Source organism: Asterias amurensis, chromosome 21, assembly GCF_032118995.1.
Source record: "Asterias amurensis chromosome 21, ASM3211899v1".
Classification (NCBI taxonomy): Eukaryota; Metazoa; Echinodermata; class Asteroidea; order Forcipulatida; family Asteriidae; genus Asterias; species Asterias amurensis.
In genome coordinates, this window is record NC_092668.1 from 2,000,382 (window position 1) to 2,020,449 (window position 20,068).

General features: G+C 39.3%; 1 protein-coding gene across 5 annotated transcripts in view; it reads right to left on the reverse strand.

Moving 5' to 3' along the window:
• Positions 1–20,068, reverse strand: part of LOC139953169 (paired box protein Pax-5-like) — a 60,038-nt gene that overhangs the window by 9,127 nt on the left and 30,843 nt on the right. For all 5 annotated transcript variants that reach the window (XM_071952599.1, XM_071952597.1, XM_071952600.1 and 2 more), the window contains 2 exons: positions 17,157–17,354; positions 15,218–15,405 (listed from right to left, as the gene is read on the reverse strand). In XM_071952599.1, the coding sequence (XP_071808700.1) occupies positions 15,218–15,405; positions 17,157–17,354 (386 nt within the window). The remainder of the gene's footprint in view (positions 1–15,217; positions 15,406–17,156; positions 17,355–20,068) is intronic.

The following is a 20,068-nucleotide window of genomic DNA, read 5'->3' on the forward strand; positions in this document are numbered from 1 at the left end:
AAAGACAGATAAGACTTGACATCATAAATATAGTAAATGGACATTGAGAAATATTGATGCTTGCTGATCATTTGTCAAAGTCAGCGAGAGGGGGTAAATGCCATTATTTTTCCCCGGCTTCTCTACACCCCACAGAAGGCAGACTCACTTTAAGTGACCGGTAAACAGTGAACTTCAAGACAATCGGGAAGACAAAATTGCTCTGACTCAATGTGGTTTTTTGTTGTTTCATGTATAAGAATATGGTTGGTCCTAGCTATAGTCGGCTCCATCAATCCGGTATACTACCTTTAAGAAACACCGGAAAATGTATTAATTTTATCACCAAACACTTCGACTAAAAAGTGGCCATGAAACACGAACCACCACACCTTGAAACCCGCTCTCAATTTCAACTATTTTATTTTTTCTTAATTAGCAAAGGAGTGTCACATAGACGGTGTTTACGTCCCTAGCAGTCGCCAAGACGAGTCCATTCTGGCAAACAAAAACAAAGTAAACCCAGACACCCTCATAATTGTAAAACAAAACTTCCACAAGAACCCAAAACGCCAAAAACAAAACACCCCAAACTCGGCTCGCGCGGTGAGACGATTTTGACTACCGTGAGTGGTTGCGGTATGTGTATCTTTTAGAAACTTCGTCGAGTCGATGTGTCGCCTTGTCAGATATCCATGTATACATGTCTCATAGACCCACACCCCTTGGTCAACGTTGTTTTCATATTCACGCGTATTACGTTTCCTTAACTCGTATAAATGCAAATAAACCAAACCTTTTTTTAAGCAAGCAAAAGGGATTCCCGGAATTTTGATTCATAAAATGGCTGAAAGACCAAGATGAAGAATAGTTTGATGTGAGGAAAAGGGGTGGTTTGATTAGTTGTGTGGTTGAGTTGTCTGGCCCCGTCACTGAACGGCATCAGTCAACTTTTGCGAATGTTCAAATTAGGCGGTTGCAGGTGATCTTTGTTTTGGTTTGAAAAGGCACAACCCCTCCCCAAATAATCCAACAGCGCCATTTTGGTTCTTGGAAAACAAGTAGGAACATTTTAATGGGTACAAAGGCTAACCTTCATGAACACATTAAATGGGCTTAAGAAGACCATACATGCTTTTTAATATTACACTGTTTCCGATATTTATTGTCGAGGGCACACAAGGTGGGAATTCAGAATTAAGTAGGACGAATATCACTAAGCCTGACTATTCAGCTGAGATTCGGGTTAGACCAAAAGTGAAGAGGATGGATACGAGGTTGGATGGTTATACAATGTCTGATTCCCAGACGTCAAAGTAAATATTACACATAATGAGTTCCCGGTCTTTATTGCGTTTTATTTCCGTCAGGGGATGACAGTCTACCAACAGCTCCGTCGTCAACTACTCATTATCGGAAATATAAATGTGCAGTTTAATTATAAAGAAAAAGAACCACTTCAGTTCACATGCAGCGCTCGCAACACCTTTCTGTCCTAAAATAGTGTGAGATTTAAAAGAAGAACATGTAGCAAATTGGGAAGCCTTTTTAATATTGTGACATATCATCGCAAGCTTTTATTTTTAAACGTCATAAATTTTGTAGTTTCAATTTCCACTGTGGTTCCAAATAAGACACAGGAAGAACATAATAGCAAGTTTGAAAGCCTTTTCAGCATTTTGAAATATCATCGCAAAGGTCTATTTTTCTATAAAATGCTTTACTGTACAAAGAATTCAAATAGAGTTTCCAACTAAAGACCAAAGTGCACTGATACTGAAATTACACCAAGCCTGACAATAGCGATGATCCTGGTATTCAATGACATTTTTAAAGGAGTATAGCACACACATTTACGGTTAAATACTTCAAAATACATCTACGTTAAATGCTAAAACAAAAACCGCAAAACAAAATACTTGGTGCCATCTGTTCCCAGAAACATTTCCACGAGCAATGATGCATTGTTCAAGTTAACCTTTCCCTCAACCCTGAAACATCCCTTACTAAATAAAATGGTCTCGTTCCCACAGACGAGGACACAACAACTTATAAATAATACAATTTCCTCAGGAGTTAGTATAAATGGCTTAATAATGAAACCGCTCCGCAAAATTGAATTTGGTGGACATTTAGTTAGTTATGTGTTTGCTGACAATAACTTCCCTTCAAGAAAAATTCTGCTAGGGGTCAAAAAGTCAGACCATTAACAATTGTTTGCATTTGTCATCGGTCCTTTTGGTTGGTGAGCTGTTTGAAACAGCTAATTCTATTTTCTCAGTTTACTATTTGGCAGACATTTTCTCCCCGTCACAACTGCCCCTTTAAAGCGAATCGCGATATGTACCAAGTAAGATTAGCGTTGCCGTAGTCATTTTCCCACACGTCTTGGTACCCTGTCTCGGATGTCAACCTGGGACACGCAATCGTATTGGTTACCAATCAAAAACAACCCCGGCCGAAAACAACATGGCACCGTGCCTACGTTATTATAGTATCATTGCTCAGTTGTTATTTTCGGAGGATTGTATTAAAATAACAAGATGATTGCCTTTGACGATCGAAATTCAAACAAGTCGAAAAAATCCACCGCATAATACGAAGTGTAAATTTGTTTTTACCTTCCATGTAATTACCAGCATTAGGCCTGCCGTAGTGTCGGTTCTGAAAAGAACCGGTGGTTAACGAATCAACGTTTCGATCAGTATGCTCTGATCATCTTCAGGAAAACTATCTTCTTTAGATTCCATAAGTACATAACGCAGACTGGTACTGAGTCTACTTCCACAACAGGCACCAGACTATATTCCCAACCGTTTTCGAATTTGAAAGCTCTGCATGGATGGGGAGCTAAAAAATCATTCCTTTTCGAAACCACGACTGGGAACCGTAGGCCCGTTTGAAGTTCCGTACCTAAAGTGCATTATGTCTAACACTAGAAAATATTTAACATTAAAAAATGACGGAGTCAAAGCCAAAGCTGTAATTTCGAAAAGGCCTCAGCTACCAAAAAACAAACAATTCAAAATGGCCGCCGCATCGCCCATTGCAATACTGATACGAGTCTTGTCCCCGCCGTGTATTACTCATGCACGATAAAACAAAATGTATCCCTTTTCGCAAAGTTTCTGAGAACTTCTTCATTTCATTCATACTATCAAGTATATCCCCAGAGGAGTGGCAGCTGACGGCCATAATTCAGTGAGAGGAAAGACAGAGGAAAAGAGAAAGACAAAATTCAGAGAATAATGAGCCTGTCAGTGGCGTGGTCTGCTTGATTAATGCCAGTGCACGTGTCCAATTAAAGCATTATAGTATCACACGGAATCCACTTAAAACGATCAGCGACCATCAACGGTTAATTAATGCGATGTACGCAACTCATTGTGCCCAACGCACTCCTCGTCGGAAAAGTATACATGGTTATCGTTCGTACACCCTTGATGAGTGGCTATTTTCAATCAAAACTTCATCAGTACGCTTCGTTAGCGTTTTTAGCTGGTAAATATACGATGGGGACATGGTCATTGTCGGTGTAAATTTCATTAGAAAAATATTCATAGAATTATGTTCGAGTCATTTGACCCTAACCGTGCATAAACGAGCGTCCATCATAATGTGAGATACTATAACTATAGCCATGTTTGATTGTCTGGTTTTCATCATGGTAATTTCGTCCTTGGTTGAATAATTCAGTTTTTAATGTGGATACTAATGACTAGTGTGAAACATGACCCATCAGTGCTAGCGCTACCACGTTTTGAGGCACTTATTGGCATAACCTCACGGCAAATGACTTCAACTAATAACGGATTGCTCTGTCCTCATTAGCTAAGTCATCTCTGCTCTCAAACCCAACACGTTTTCAATTCAATGCACAATTTTATGTTTCACGTTGACAATGACAGTTTTAAACAAAGTTGAAACAAATAACAATGAGTTTATTAATTTTTGCCAAAAACATAGGATTCGAACTGCCTCTAGCTGCCGGGCAACCTCGGTAGTCTAGTTGGTAAGACACTGCTCTAGAATTGCAAGGGTCGTGGGTTCGAATCCCACCCGAGTAACATGCCTGTGATATTTTTTTCACAGGACTCGGGAAAGTACTGAGTATACAGTGCTAACACACATCGGTGTATGGGTAAAAACCAAAATTAATATTCTTTATCCCCGATGCAAATGTAACATCTATTATAACAATGAGTTTACTTATGAAGAGATGGATACCAAATAATTCAACAATAACAAAATTTAAAGACATTTCAAAGATAATATCGAGTGAAGTTAACATGAAAGCCAACATGCAGGGGGAAAAAGTGAAGCATATCTCTGTGACGGGCAAGGACTTTGACACGTCGACAAGGAAACAAACAACCACAGACAGCAAAGTGCTATACTTTACTCTCATACTGGATGCGTGTATAACCTATTGCGTCTTTCAATTTCTGTGCCATTTTTCGTCAAAACTCCACTTCGTATTTTGCGTTCTACCTTCATAGCCTCACATATCGTTGTTTTTTCTGTGCGTTTTGTTTTTTGTGTTTTTTTTTAGGTGGGGGGTTGAGTTGAAAATGGAAATGTTTACATGACTGTGTGGCAAGGGACGGATGGAGAAATGGAAGTCCCGTTTTTGCATAACCTAATTCTTCACAGTGGTGGTCTGAAACTCACTGCTTTACGGCAGCAAGTGACAGCCAATTGCTTTGAGCTACAAACATTGACTACATGATACTTCAATATTTACCCCCGTTAATAAGATGTGCTTATAGCCGCCCGCCGTGTGCCTCATACATTTACGGGCTTCGAGCCAACCCCGACAAGGTTATGCAGAGCGTGTCTCCTTGCTCTGGTCACGCGGGACCGAAGTCGTTTTGCCCGGGCGCTGCAAATTGCCTGGCGAGCGCCAGTGACGGATTCTCCCGCGGTGGTATCCGCTGGGAGCTTGGCGCTCCTCCTCGGGCCACCGTATACCACAGTGGAGAGGAAAACATTTGGAATCCATCCTCAATGTTTTTTTTTTTGAGGATATAATTATTACATTTCGCTCTAAACAAAACCTGATCGGCCTGTTAGTAGATGGTTTCGTGACTGGCAATATTGTATTAAAGGCAGTGGACACTATTGGTAATTACTCAAACAAATTATCATCATAAAACCTTTCTTGATTACGAGTAATTGGGAGAGGTTGATGGTATAAAACATTGTCAGGAACAGCTCCCTCTGAAGTGACGTAGTTTTCGAGAAAGAAGTAATTGTCCACGAATTTGATTTCGAGACCTCAAGTTTAGAATTTGAGGTCTCGAAATCAAGCATCAGAAAGCACACAACTTCCTGTGACAAGGGTGTTTTGTTCTTTCATTATTATCTCGCAAATTCGACGACCGATTGAGCTCAAATTTTCTCAGGTTTGTTATTTTATACATATGTTGAGATACACCAAGTGAGAAGACTGGTCTTTGACAATTTTATTATTATTATTAATGGTTCATTTTAATCTGAATAAAAAACAACCAAAAGGTTGACAACATTCAAATTTACAAAGTTTTTACAGAATTAAGAAAAATGGAATTAACAATAAACAGGCAAAATCAATACATAAATACACAAAAATTTAAAGAAAAAAAAAAAACATTATCTGGCAGAAAACACGGCATAAAAATGGCAAAAACATACATAAAAAAAAACAGACAAAAAGTTTAAAATTTGCCAAGCAGCCCCAAAATCTATTTCAATATTCTAGCTAATGAGGGTAGCGTGGATTTACTATAGCGCTCAGTTTTGCATTTAGGTATTTGAAAGCTAGTAATTGAGGCTGCTCTGAGATGCATGTTAGTGGTGTTACCAATAGTGTCCACTGTCTTTAAGCATGCAATGGGTGTTGTTCTTTTGAACCGATAGAGTGTGTTAGACTGCGCGTGTTAGACAATGATGTAATTAAAACTTTAATGGCATGGCAGCCATAATCGAATTAAAAAAAGGCACAGTTTCCACACAGTACAGTGCTTTTGGAACACTATAAACACTGCCTTTGCCATAAAACATATTCCTGTGTTTGTCTAACATCCTCAACCAATGTATTTGCGACAAAGTCTTTAGTTTTAGTACGCCCTCTGTTGAATCCTTCGGCAGAATTTATTATGCGCACGATCCGTCTAAATAGCTCTTAATGTGCTTTTTATGTTCTACACCAGTAAACACTTAAACATCCTTGTGATGGAGGACGTCTAATGTTTTAGACCAACTATTTTTAGAGCCTTTTACCGAGTTGACGCAAGTAAATGCCTTCTGACCGAGCTGTTTAGAAACAAAAATTACCGCATTTCAAATCTAACCAATCAACATTTATTTCCATACAAACACATACCAAGCAGAGTCCAGCATTCTCCAGAAGACGATCAGAGCATACTGATTGAAACGTCGAGTTAAACCAACGGTTCTTTTCAGAACCATCCCCTACTCATTTAGAGATAGTTATTACATGGTGTTACCGCAAACTCTCCTATATACAACATACCAAAACAAACAATGGGATTTTACAAAACTGAAAACTGTATGGAGGCATGGCCCATTAAATCGAAAGCTTGTATAGGCTAGGATGCCTTTACAAAACAATTAATAGTTTTCCTTAAAGTTGAGAATGTAGGTTATGAACGTGAACTCTTTCGCCCATCTCCCCCCCCCCCCCCCCCCCGCTACATGACCATGTGGCGATGGGTTGGTAGGGTTACGCCCTCGCTTTAAAGTGCAGTCCCATTGAGCCCGGTATACCCTTGATTGAGTTTGGCCATAATTGATGCAGTCGTTCGTCCATCAGAAAAGTTCATCAAACGCAAATTCTCTTTAAAAAAACAAAAATGGCGAACTAGACCGCAATTTTAGATATCATGTACAATTGCAAACAATGGGTATGTACATGTAAATGTAGATGGGGAACAACGTCTGGCTCAGGAAAGAAAATTATGGTCATACAATAATCATACAAATTATTATATTTCTTCCGCTTTTGAGCTGAGACAAAACGATGATAAAAAGGGGCACTGTGTTTTACAGGCGGGCTGGCGTCAGCGTTCTGACCGGGAGCTCGCTTACGAGCGCCTAGGGCAAGGTGAAGCTGTCATTATATATGCACGATGGTATATGGAGAGAGGCTTGCCTGGCCTAGCAATGGACCCATGATTGGGGAATGACATTAATATTGTATATTGCCAATATGACTAATGACATTGTAACGGTTTTGTTGGGGGAAAAGCGAGACTCTGGCACTTTGACTGAAGGCGGAAAGGGGGGAGGGGTGGGGATGAAATTGGTTTAAGAGGATATTTGGGTTGGTTTTGTTTGAGGGATAAAGTTGATTGGTAGTGAAAGGAGAGGTAAAACGGTTGGAGTATTATATAGACCTTGATTGTGTGTTTGTGTGTGTGTGGGGGGGGGGGGGAGTTGACACAACACTCCTAACAGCGAGACCGTTACGCGCGCATTTAGATAAATAAATACAATTTAGCAAAATAAACAAAATGAACGAATGAATATTGTAAACTGTAGTTAGAGATCAAAACATTTACGGTTTTTTTTTTAAAGCACGAATCCTGTAGGTTTCTGAAATGGTACTGTTGTTTTTAGTAAAGAAATAAAATAATTGATAAAATAAAAATGACAAAATTACAGACAAGAAAAACCGACGTTTGAGAAAGCAAGGCTGGTGAGAAAATGATATTATATCCATTTCTCTTTTTTGAATAATAGATAAATAATAATTTTGCTTTTCAATGAATCACACAGCCAATCAAGCGTGTTGTAAACACCTAAACAGGTAAACTCAACTCGGTTAGGTCAAAGCTTGTGAGAAATCTCATGATTTCGTTTCACATGATACACCTCAGTGGATTTTTCGACAGGTTAATGTGCGATGAGTCCGCGTTCTTAACAGTTATTGGGTTGACTGCCTAATAATTCTTTTTTTTTTCGCGAGTTTTTAATGTTAATAATATGTCGTCAACACTGTTTATGGTGTCTGCATCATTGAGCAATATTATGCCATCTTTTGATTTCATTTTAAAGGAAAAAAAAATGGAGGGAAATACGCTAAGTGTCACTTCGTTCGTTAAAAGAGAACCATTTTTTTTCTACAGAAATCCTTAAGATTTCACCGATCCATAAAGTCTGATCTGGTCTTTCTTCAATGACGGAACATGGCAGGTTTGAGGAAGGACTTTGGACCCAAGCATTTCAGTCATCTATGTTCCAGGTTAAATTCAAAATGTTCATGCTGTTGTAAAAATCATGGCTGGCAGCCATTTTGCGTTGAAATCGCTCTACTGCCGAACAGAAGGAAAGTCATTTTCCGCGGGCAGTTTGAATAATGACATTATCAATTTCTCATCATGTTGCCAGAGCCAGTCCGTAAAAGAAAACCTGGATGTGTTTGGCTGCGGTGGGGACCAGCGTTACTTTAGAGGCGATGGGCCGGGCGAGGGTTTCTCTCTGCTTGCCACCGTGACGACAGAAGTCAGTAGATATTTTTCATATTATTGGTTACATAGTATTTGGGGGAAGAGAGAGGCCTTGGGGTTTGTCTTTTTGTGGTTTTTGTCGAGTTTCTTGCTTTCAGGCGCGTGTAATGTGCTCAGTTCTGCGTTGACAACGGTCCGGAATTTGCTCTCCCCCTCTCTCTCTCTACTACTGTCTTTTTTTTTTGTCCATGTGTGCGTGTGTCGGTGAAACTCCGAGCTTGAGGCGCAGCCTGCCGCGCCGAGCTCCCGGGAGACCCGCTCAAATTGGCTAATCTCTCCATCCAGAAGTGGCCCATTCATGCTTCCATCGAGCCGGAGGATCCGTCTAACGCGGTAGACTCACGTTCCGAGCCTGACTTGGCCCGGCGTAATAACGCCATAGGAAATGGGCAATTTATACCCTCACGGGAACGGCCGGCGAAATTTGTTAAACTCCCTGATGTGCGATCTATCATGCTCATTTGTATGCTTTAAGACTGAAATTTGATTACAAGCGAGCAGCGGTAAAATTAAATATAATGAAGGGGGGAAATTGAGCCGCGTGCCGCCGGGAAACACGATTTTTTTTTTTCTTCTTCTTCTTCTTATATTTTTTCTTCTTATTTTTTGTTCTTCTTATATTTTGTTGATCCCGTCATGCCTTGCCCGGTCATGCGCACTCGGGGAGCCCGGGACAGTCGACACATTTGGGAATTGTGCATGGTGAGGATAAGGGAGAATATCTTTTGGTAATCTTGTTGTCAAATTGAATAGATGATGTTAGTTTGTGTCAAGATTAATTGATGTGCACGACCGAGCCTTGTGGGGGCCTTTCTTGGGCCGTGTATTATTGGTTTAGAGCCCGGGGCGCTGGGACGGGCAGACCCCGACCACCCCTGTCCGGCCCAACTTCAAACCGAATAACGCAACAACTCAACAATGGTACAAAAACATGTCACGTCGTGTAACAAGTTAAACCTCGAACTTAAATACAGGCCAAACTTTTAAAAACAGTTAATCTGCGCAGCCTGTGGGTATCTGCATTAATGTTGGGTCCTATAATGTTAATCAAGTAAATATTGCCTGTATTTAAGTTCGAGGTTTAACTTGAAGTGACATTTCTGCGAAAAGGGTTTTTAAGTGCAAATTTCCCCCCATTAATAATATTCTTGATAATCAAGAATGATCTAATTTGATAAATGACCTAATGGGAAACCGTTCGCCTTAGGACAACGGATGATCGGTATAAATAGAGATAGAGTTAGAAAGAGACTATAGGAAGCGTTTGATTGGTCTTCGGTTGTGCAAATGACTTATGGTTTTTCGCATTTTTGGGGGAGGGTGGCTGGCCCAAGAGATTTTAGGGGTTAGCGGGACACTGCGTCGTGGAACCACGCACAGCGTGAACTACCCCCCCCCCCCCTCCCCATATACTAGGGATTTTCCGCACGACATGCGCTTACGATGTGTCTGAGTCCATGAACTTTAAAGGCACGGGGCACTATTGGTAATGACTCCAAATAATTGTTAGCGTAAAACCATAGAGTAAGGACAAAGAAAAACATACTTGGTATATGTTCAATGGAGAGCTGTTGATAGTATAAACCATTGTGAAAAACGGCTCCCTCTGAAGTAACGTAGTTTTTAAGGTAAGAGGTAGCCTAATTTCTCACTCAAATAATAAAAGACTTCAACTGAACATGGAGGAAGAATTCGTCCTCCACAAACTGAAGCATTTATTATACATTTGAAAGTATACAAAGTAATGCCACAAGGGTGTTTTTTCTTTCATTATTCTCTCGCAACTTCGATGACCAATTGAGTCCAAATTTTCACAGGTTTGTTATTTTATGCATATGATGTTGGGATACACCAAGTGAAAATACTGGTCTTTGACAACTACCAATGGTGTCCAGTGCCTTTAAAACTCTATAAAAAAAAACGGCCGGTGGATCTTTTTTCCATTGCTCGTTGATAGGTAAGAATATCGGATGTACACCCAATGCCCTACGCGGAGACATGAAGATGGTGCGCTTTAATAAGATTGCTTATCAAGTTGCAGGCTGTCCAGATTAGCTCGTTTCTTCTCCTCTCAGAAAGTTGAGCCCAGGCATGCAGTCGCTCAAAGAGCTCTATATACACGTTCCCATATGCATATCCCACATGTGAATCTGCCCTCTCTCTACCACCCCCTCTACTCTTCGGAGAGGCAGGACTGGGGCCACGACACGTGGATAGGCCCTCATATACCAGTTACATATAGAAGGAGGAGGCCCTAATGCATTCCAAACGACTGTTGTATATGGTTTTTATAACTCACAAGGGGATTCCCCCTTATCCATTAATACATCGCAGAGTATGAAATCATCAAACTGTTAAGGAGTGCAGAGCGAGTAAACAAAATAAGAAACAATTTTGGGGTGACTGAATACAGGAGGAAGTTCCGAAAACTGCTTTGAGTGTGTAGTGTTAGTACCTTGTTCGAAAGCACTCGCATCACAGATGGCCTGACTTCCTCGCCTTATTAACCATGTCCAACACGGTCGAGCGTGAAGTTGGGGGTATATATGAGGGAACGAGGGCTCTGCGCGGAGGCAAAAGAGCCTTTTTACAGGGACATCTCTCTCTCTCTCTCTCCGGTCTTAACTACATCATTAAGACGCTCTCAGAGGAATACGGCTGCCGGGACGTTTGGAGCCTGAGCGCCGGTTGAATCTACTTCTCTCTGTGCCTCTACTCCTCGGTGTATCTGAACTTCGGTTGCATTTCTTCCTTGAACACCCTCCTAGCACTTATGGGCTCATCAAAACTGAATCAATCTGATGATGCGTTGACTTGTTGGGGACTATTACAGTATATACGCTTGCTTTCATAAATCATGAAAGGTTGATTGTTATTAGACTTTAAACAAATTGCTTAGCGTGGATTGGATCTGATTGTATTTTACATCATGTATGGTGGAGTGGTTATATGATAAGATTTTAAAATAGCGACTGAGTCTCAGTCTCTGTTTAAATGGGTGTGCCCAAACCGAGGTTGGAATGTGCAATAAGGCTGTCTGAGGCCTTATTTGTAATCAGTAGTGCGTGCTTGAACCAATATTGAGCATTCTTGGTGCCAGACAAAACATGGTGATGGCGCGAACAAAGCCAGCCCAAAATAGTTAAATTGTGCAAAGTATTTCTTGTCTCTATTTTCCCATCATGTCAATGAATATTTAGTCTAAAAAATAGTGGTTCAAGACCAAAATGAACCACAAATACTGTTTATTAACTTAAGGAGGACGCCAGCATAGGGCTATAGATAACTCAGTTGGTAGCGCGCTGGTATATATACGGAGGTTGCAGGTTCAAGCCCCGCCCTAGTCAATTTGTCTGTGTTCAACCACAAAATAATATTGTTCAAAATTGTACCCTTGTGGTTTATTACGCGATTTATAAAAAAAGGTAAAGTTTTAAGCTTAAAATGCATAGATACTGATATAAGGTAAAAAGACACTGAGACACAAACGAAGAACAGAAACAAATCCTTATACAATCATGAAGAAATTGAATACACTAAAACGTATACTGTACGGAGAAAAAAAGTCTAACCAAATCGGATAAATTATCCGGATATGAAGTAATTACCGTAATTCCTGTTTGATTTTCTGACCGAAAACATCCCATACCCCCTTGGTAAAGCACCCAAGAGACCAGCGCCGGCGTTAATGGCGCGCTGGCCAGGTTTGTTTTCTCGGGCCGGCGAAATTCGTTTCTGAAATTCAATCGTGACTGGCATTGCATTTCCGCCGTGAAAAGCCACGATTCCACGGCGGGCAGAGTCCCTCGGGACGCTGCCTTTTCACACGTCTGTCCGGGTGCTCATTTAAAAAAAAAAAAGGAGAGGAGCAAATCTCCTTCTTTTCCTCTCCTTGTGTTGTTGTTTTTTTGTCTCTCATTCAGTTCGTTCTTTTTGACGGGGTTGTATTAACAAGGAGTTAATAGCTAACTCGGTGTGTGCATGGAACTGTCATTAACAGGATTGCGAGGTGGCAAATTTTCTTCTGTCTTTGTTTTCTTTTCCAAACACAATTTCCATGTGTTTGAATTATCTTGTGCTTAATATAAATATAGTCGCGCTCGAGGATATTAAAGGTGAATGCAGTGCAACGATGACCGAAAAAGAAAACTTAGTATGTAATTAATTTTGCCATACAACAACCATCATTATTCGAACTAAAATGATGCTTTTTGTTGTTAAATCTGATTATACAAACAAACAATTTCGACACTCGGCGGCTTGATGCAGAGTCTTCGGACAAAGATGCATGAACAAATTCATGCTGTATTAATCTCAATGCAGGTTCCATTTTCATAGCGATGCTTAAGCAGGAAATATTGTTTGACACATCTCTGCAATGAGCATTATACCAGTCACAAATTGTACATAATATGACATGGTAATTTAGGCTGGTAACCTTACTCTGGTAAGTATATATTTGTGTAGTGCTTAGCTGCTTTTTTGTGCTTAGCAGCTCTATAAAATTTAGTCCAGGTGGGCACTTGCCAAGTACTGTCTGATGTTCATTTTTTCATGCCGGATTTTCATGTACACAAAAAGAAGTCCCTGGGAGATGGTGATCACATATTCCCCCATGGTTTCCATCAGCACACTCGTTTCTGATTGATAACGTTCGTCATAATCACACAATTTGACAACAAAAAGATTGTCTTTTGTATCATATTAATAAGGTAATTTGTTGGACCCGCCAAACTCGCCCCGGTTAACGTGTGTATACAATAGCGCTTGACTTTTATTGGCTAAAAATTAACAACGCGGATGTGGGGACGGGGAAGCTATGGTGTAAATGTACACGATTAATGTCATAATTGGTTTAGGAAAGTAAATGTGTGTTTTTATTTGTAATAAGGGTTTTTTTTACGCAATTAATGTCATAATTGGTTAAGGAGAGTTTTTGTGAGTTTTGTTTTATTGTGTGTAAAGGAGAGTTAACTTCATCAGTTATTCCGAACATGGATTGACATCCAGACGACAGCAAGTGAGAACAAAAGGACGACCGGATCATCAATGAACCGGAACTCGTGAACACTGCCAAGCCGGTAGAGCTAGCAAAATGATATCATAAATGTTTCATTTACTCTATACCCCCCCCCCAAAAAAAAAAGGAAAAAAAAGAAAAGAAAATGGTGATAAACTAGGTTGAATCATCGACATGGTTGCTTCTTTCATGATTCTGTTATCAGGGTAAATTTGAAATTTGTAATGGGGCATGGGTAATTCAAGTTTTTCATTTGCTTATTCCTTTATTTTAGTGATAGATTCGTATTATTAGTGCCTATTGTTTATTTTTGTTCATTTGAGCAAGTTCATTTGCAAGAATAATTGTGTTTTAGTTGAATTTACTTATTCCTTTATTGTAGTGATAGATTAGTATTATTAGGGCCTATTGTTTATTTTAGTTCATTTGAGCAAGTTCATTTACAAGAATAATTGTGTTTTAGAGAAGGTGGATTTCCACAGAGAGGCGCGCGCTTTTGGTGTGCGGGGATAACATGAAAACAACAATCTGAGCTGAATAATAACCGATAATAATTTCAGAGATTATTGATCACTCGTCAACATGACACAGTTTTGTTGCTGCCGGCAACGAATCACTAAGAACACAATCAAGACACGGGGGGGGGGGGACACAGAAAATCCTGCTCTGTAATTAAAGACAAGTCTAAGGCAATTGACGGATTTAATAATAATACTGCATGTATAATAACGTCAACTCATTATTTTTGTCTTGACTTGCCGGCAGGGCCTCAACTCAGTTCCTGTTCCCCCCATCATGCATGGCCAGCAGCCTGTAGCAAGACACATGTTTTCTCCCTCTTCCTCTCTCGTTCTGTCCTCTCTCAAGAATGTGTCACCAAGAAGCTATAACCGGCTGACTGCCGCTAACTGCGTAATCTACACACGCTCCAGTGGTCCGTAACGCCTCCGAGGAACAGCTAATATGGATGTAGTAGAAGTCTCGGAACAACCGGATTATTATTAGACGCATTTTTTTTTCTCGCACTCTATATCTTTTCCTTTTCTTATGAGAGGGGTTTATTATTAAAACCAAAAATCATCTTGACATGTCCCACAGTGACTTGATTATCTGTGTTCTCAATGTCGTCTTCAAAACGAAAGAAAAAATATTCACAAAAGTCACCGGAGCGGAGAATAAAATATATAAACACCGGTCATAAAAACATGGTAGTTATTATGATATAGGGTTTTTTCTGTGTATGAATGATGTGGTGGTACTGCTATAGCAGTTTTATACGCGGCCTCCGCGTTTCCGTTCCAGAAGAGAGATTTTTAGACTGCTTTTTAGATCACGGTTTCTGTGCCCAGCTGAACGGAACAGTGCGTTTTATGGCGTTATAGTACCCGGAAATTATTGTTTCACGACAGGGCAGGCGTCGGGGATATCAACGGCCGTGATTGAAGGGGATTTCACCCGGTGGTGGTATTGCAATGGAGGAAGGAAAAGGCGGTCATATTGTGGGTTTATAGAAGGGAGAGGATAGGGTGAAATTAAGGGAGGGAATCGATGGGTCAAAGACGAATGCACGTGGGGGTAAAGCTTGGTTTAAAATTCATGCGAATGTGAATGTGATACGCGTACCTTGACGTCACAAATTCACAACGAATGCATTGATTCGAAACAGTTGAACTGGGTTCAAACTTTTGCGAAAGCTTTATATACTCACCACTGTATCCCTCTCGTTTGTGTCTTTTTTCCGGTTTCTGAATTCCCAAAATACCATTGATGGAATAGGAAGAGCCCGTCCTGTCCCCCTCTGGAGTGAGAATGTTCGTGGATGACGTAGCCGTTTGCGTCAGCCCCGTCAAGATGTCGTCATCTGCCTTCTTGTCTCCGAGTTTGTTTCGGACGATTCTAAACAAAATGATTTTGAAAAGGGGGTATATTGTTGTCTGAAATTAAACCAATCTCAAAGGCACTGGACATTATTTAGTAATTGTTAAAGACACTGGACACCTTTGGTAATTGTCAAAGACCAGTCTTCTCACTTGCTGTATCTCAACAAATGCATAAAATAACAAACCTGTGAAAACTTGAGCTCAATTGGTCGTCGAAGTTGCGAGATAATAATGAAAGAAAAAACACCCTTGTCACATGAGGTTGTGTGCTTTCAGATGCTTGATTTCGAAACCTCAAATTCTAAATCTGAGGTCTCAAAATCAAATTCGATGAAAATTACTTCTTTCTCGAAAACTCCCTTACTCTAGAGGGAGCCGTTTCTCACAATGTTTTATATTATCAACCTCTCCCCATTACTCGTTACCAAGTAAGGTTTTATGCTAATAATTATTTTAAGTAATTACCAATAATTTCCACTTCCTTTAAAGACCAGTATTAATATCACTTGGTGTATCCCAACATTATGCAATCTGTGAAAATGGGAACTCAATATCGGTCATCGAAGTTGCAAGAAAAAGGTGAAAGGAAAAAAACTTTCAGATGCATGAAAAGGCCTTCAAGCTTGAAGTATTTTCCTGATTCAAATATTTAAGTGAGAAATTGCCTCTTTCAATATTAATTACACGTCAAAATGACCAATAAAACAGGGCTTCCAAAGTTAAAACAGGGTGTCCAAAAGACACCCAGTCACTCCTACGCCTTACACTATGCTTCAGACTCATTTTACGAAGGAGCTGAATATTCATAGAGTTGGATCAAATGTGTCTCCGTTTTCTTTCTTGTTTCGCCTTTCCTTGACCCAGTCTATAACAAACGACCTCTCTCTTAATTGCATTTGGAAATGATGATGATGGGGATGACGGGGGGGGGGGGGGGACAAGCGATGATTGCAATATTAATGGCGAGTTGATGGAACACACACACACACAGACTACCGATCGTTCATTACTAATGAAAGTACAAATAATGACCTCATAATAATTATGTTGTGCAAAGTTGAGAAACGAATATTCATACAATAAATTTCCGGAGCAATCTATCTTGTATTTCAGAGCAGTCTCCTTTTTGTTTTAGACACATAACTATAGACCTTTATCACGCCGTCACCATCTTGGTCATAATCCCTGTTTCCAATAACAGTAATGAATGCTAACACTCATTGCGCATGGAACCAGACTATTATTTCGTCTAGCCTCCGTTTGGTTACATTGAGTTGGGATGTGGTAATATCAAAGATGACCACACCGTGATAAAGGTCTATTAAAGCCAAGTTAATGCATAAATTGGTCTTATAATAAATAAAATGAATAAAAAACCTGTCTTAAAATATTTATGTTTGTTCAAACACCTCGGGTGCCTTATTTGCAATATTGTACGCAAGACAAGACATGATTACAGGGGTTGCCCAAAACGATTTTAGCAACTTGCAAGCGGGAACACTTATTAAGTCACTTCAATAGTCTGCCGCGCTTTTCACTGGTACATATCCTATAATAGTTCTTTCAGCACTCATTTTGAATGGTACCTCGGTTTGAAAACCAGTGCAGTCAGTGGCTATAGCTTTTGAAGGCAATGAACAAACCAGCACAACTACTTGGACATAATTCTGACTGGTCATTGAGTGTTCAAACATGGCGTTTGGCCAGCGGACAGTTAAGGGTGAAATATTAACATCATATCAATTATTATAATGATGAATCACCAACCTGTTGATTGAGCTGACGCTAGGCACGTTGTCCTTCTCGCACACGGCCTCGGCCAGGAGCCGATCCCGAATCTCCCAGGCGAACATGGTAGGATTCTGCCGTTTGTAGTCCGCTATCTTGTTGACCACTCGAGGGGTGGCTACCTTGGGTTTACTGCCGCCGATCACTCCGGGTCTGATGGACCCCGTCTCGTAGTACCTTGTTGGATTAATCACAGGAGAGGAAACAGTTAAAGACAGAGAGTCAAGATTTTGTTCACATTTTTTGTATTCATCAATATATATATTTTTTGTATTTTGCTTATATAAATTTATAAAACAAAATTCTTCATTTATTTATTTATTTTTATTTGTATATATATATATATATATATATATATATTGTGGTTTATTATTTGATATATATATATATATATTTTTTTTTTTTAGGTGGAAGTATTCATCAATTTAGCGAGGTGTACAAATCGGGACAAATTGAATCGTATTCTTCCAACATGACAAAATATTCTCCGTATAGTTTATGTTTCGATCGAAATAAAGTTTAACGAACTGCATAATTTCCTTTAAATAAACATAATAATAATCCAACGTGAACAGCGACAGCTTTTGTTTACGCTTCGTATTTCCCTGACAGTCCGTTCGGGTTTAGTGTCACGATGTGTGAAATTTTAAGTTCGAAATAAATTAACAAATAAATATCTTTTTTCTATTAAATGATTTATTTCACAGCCACGATTGTGCGGCATTTTAAAGGCACTGAGCAAAATTGGTAATTACTCAAAATAATAAAATACTTCAGCTGAAGCTTTTGTGCATCTCAAAGCTTACAAAGTTGTACTAAGAGGATGTTTTTTTCTTGTATTATTCTCTTGAAAAACAGGTGACCAATTGAGCCAAAATTTCCGCAGTCTTGTTATTATATGGTTGGTGTATTTGTTTGGACCCAGTGAGGAGACTGATCTTTGACAATTACCAAACGTGTCGAGTGCCTTTAAGACAAGCATCAGTTCGCGATCAAACCAGTACGATGCGTCCGTTGTATAGATACAGAAGGGGGAAGAAACTGCCATGCTGGTCGCAGCCCGGGTAAGCGCTTAACGACATGCTCTCCGCCATTAAAATTTATCGCTGAAAATATGAAATTTGATTGGTAGTTGCCAGGAGCCATTAAGGGTTTATGCCTTGTTGTACACCGACGCTGCAGATAATATGCGGGTATTGTGAGGGTACTTCTTCTTCTACCGCTGTCTCTTTGAAATTATTCAATTTTTCATGATATTATTCGAAAAATATGTTATCCTTCACGACAACAAGAATGGTGTTCATCTGTGTTTAGGTAAATATACAAATAGTTCATGGACGACTTACCGTTGCTTAGTATGAGATGATTATTTTCTCAATTCTATTCTGTCAAATAATAGGTACAAAACACAAGTCCCCTTCCTCAACCCCAAATAATAATAAAAATAATAAAACATAGTGAACAAATAAATAAAGAAATATAAAACAAATTATAAGAATAATAAAATAAAAAATTAAAAAACGAATAAATAATGAATAAAAATTAAAATGTGAACAATAATATAATTTTTAGCAAAGTAGTGCCTATTGTATTTAGTAAATACAATTTTATTTTTTTTCAGCATTTCGTTCGATGTACGTTTTCAAACAAAGGACTAAAAATACGTTAATTGCAGGGTTCGTATTTTGATCATACTCTTTGTATATTGTTATTATTTATTTATTTCTTGTTCGTCGTGAAAATGAAAGTATATGAGTCGGAAGAATCGGTCTAAAATGTTTGTCCCATTTTAATACCTCGATGTATTAATATTCATGTTTTAATCATGTTTCTTTTCTCCCTCGAGAATGCCGTATGCATTCTGCGACATTTAAAGGGGCACGCACTTGATGCATAAACTAAAATTAACGTAAAACAAGTTTTGACACAATGTTTCATAAAATTCTTACCGTGGATAGTTACAAAAAGTGCAACTTTGTGACCTTGCCTTTAAAATACAGTTAGTCTATAGTCTCAAATAAAACAAATGAACTGTGACTTTCAGTTTGTATTTATTTTGTGCAAGTGCCATTAATGGGCAAGATTATGATCGCTGTTTACAGATTTCAGGCACCAGTTCCAACACAAATGGACGGAGGGGAAATGCTAACAAGTTAAAAATCCACATTATATTATTCCCCTAACTAAATTGTTCTACAGGCAGAATCTGCTTAGAATGGCAATATTTTTAAATTTATGCTAATTTTATTTACAAGTTTTGAATAATGAATAAAGAATTTGAAAAAACACAAGTAACCTATCAACTATTATTCTAACCCAACACATTACTTTTGAAAAGATTCCGAATGAGAAACATAGTCTGGCTGAAAACTATTTACACTAACAACGATTTGAACGATTTTTTGGTTGTTGTTTTGTTTGGGGGGAGGGGATGAATGTAGAAATTTATATTTCATAGCGATTTGCCGATCTACCTGACCGCCTTGCTCGAAAAGCAATACTATCCACTGCGAGCCCCTTTAGCCATCGACTCCTAAAGATATTTATTTAATGGACATTCAAAATGGATACCAGCAACATTTGCAGTGGCGGGTTCTACCGTAGATTAATGCAGTCTAGTGAAGCACTGTAGAGGCATTAAACATGCATACAGTCTATACAATTAGGCACCGACCAGTGAGATCTCTTTTCGCTGGTCGTTTGTCACACAGTGAACCCTAGTTTGAAGTCGGTGTACTTTTCTTCCAAGTCAGGTGACGACCGTAAGACACTTGTCCGAAGTCACTTTTTGGCCGGGGTCAGAGGTTATGTTGTTGATGTTTAATCCACATGACCCGACCGATATTATTTTGTGTGTCTTTACTGGGGTGGTTTTTTTTTTTGAGGTGTGA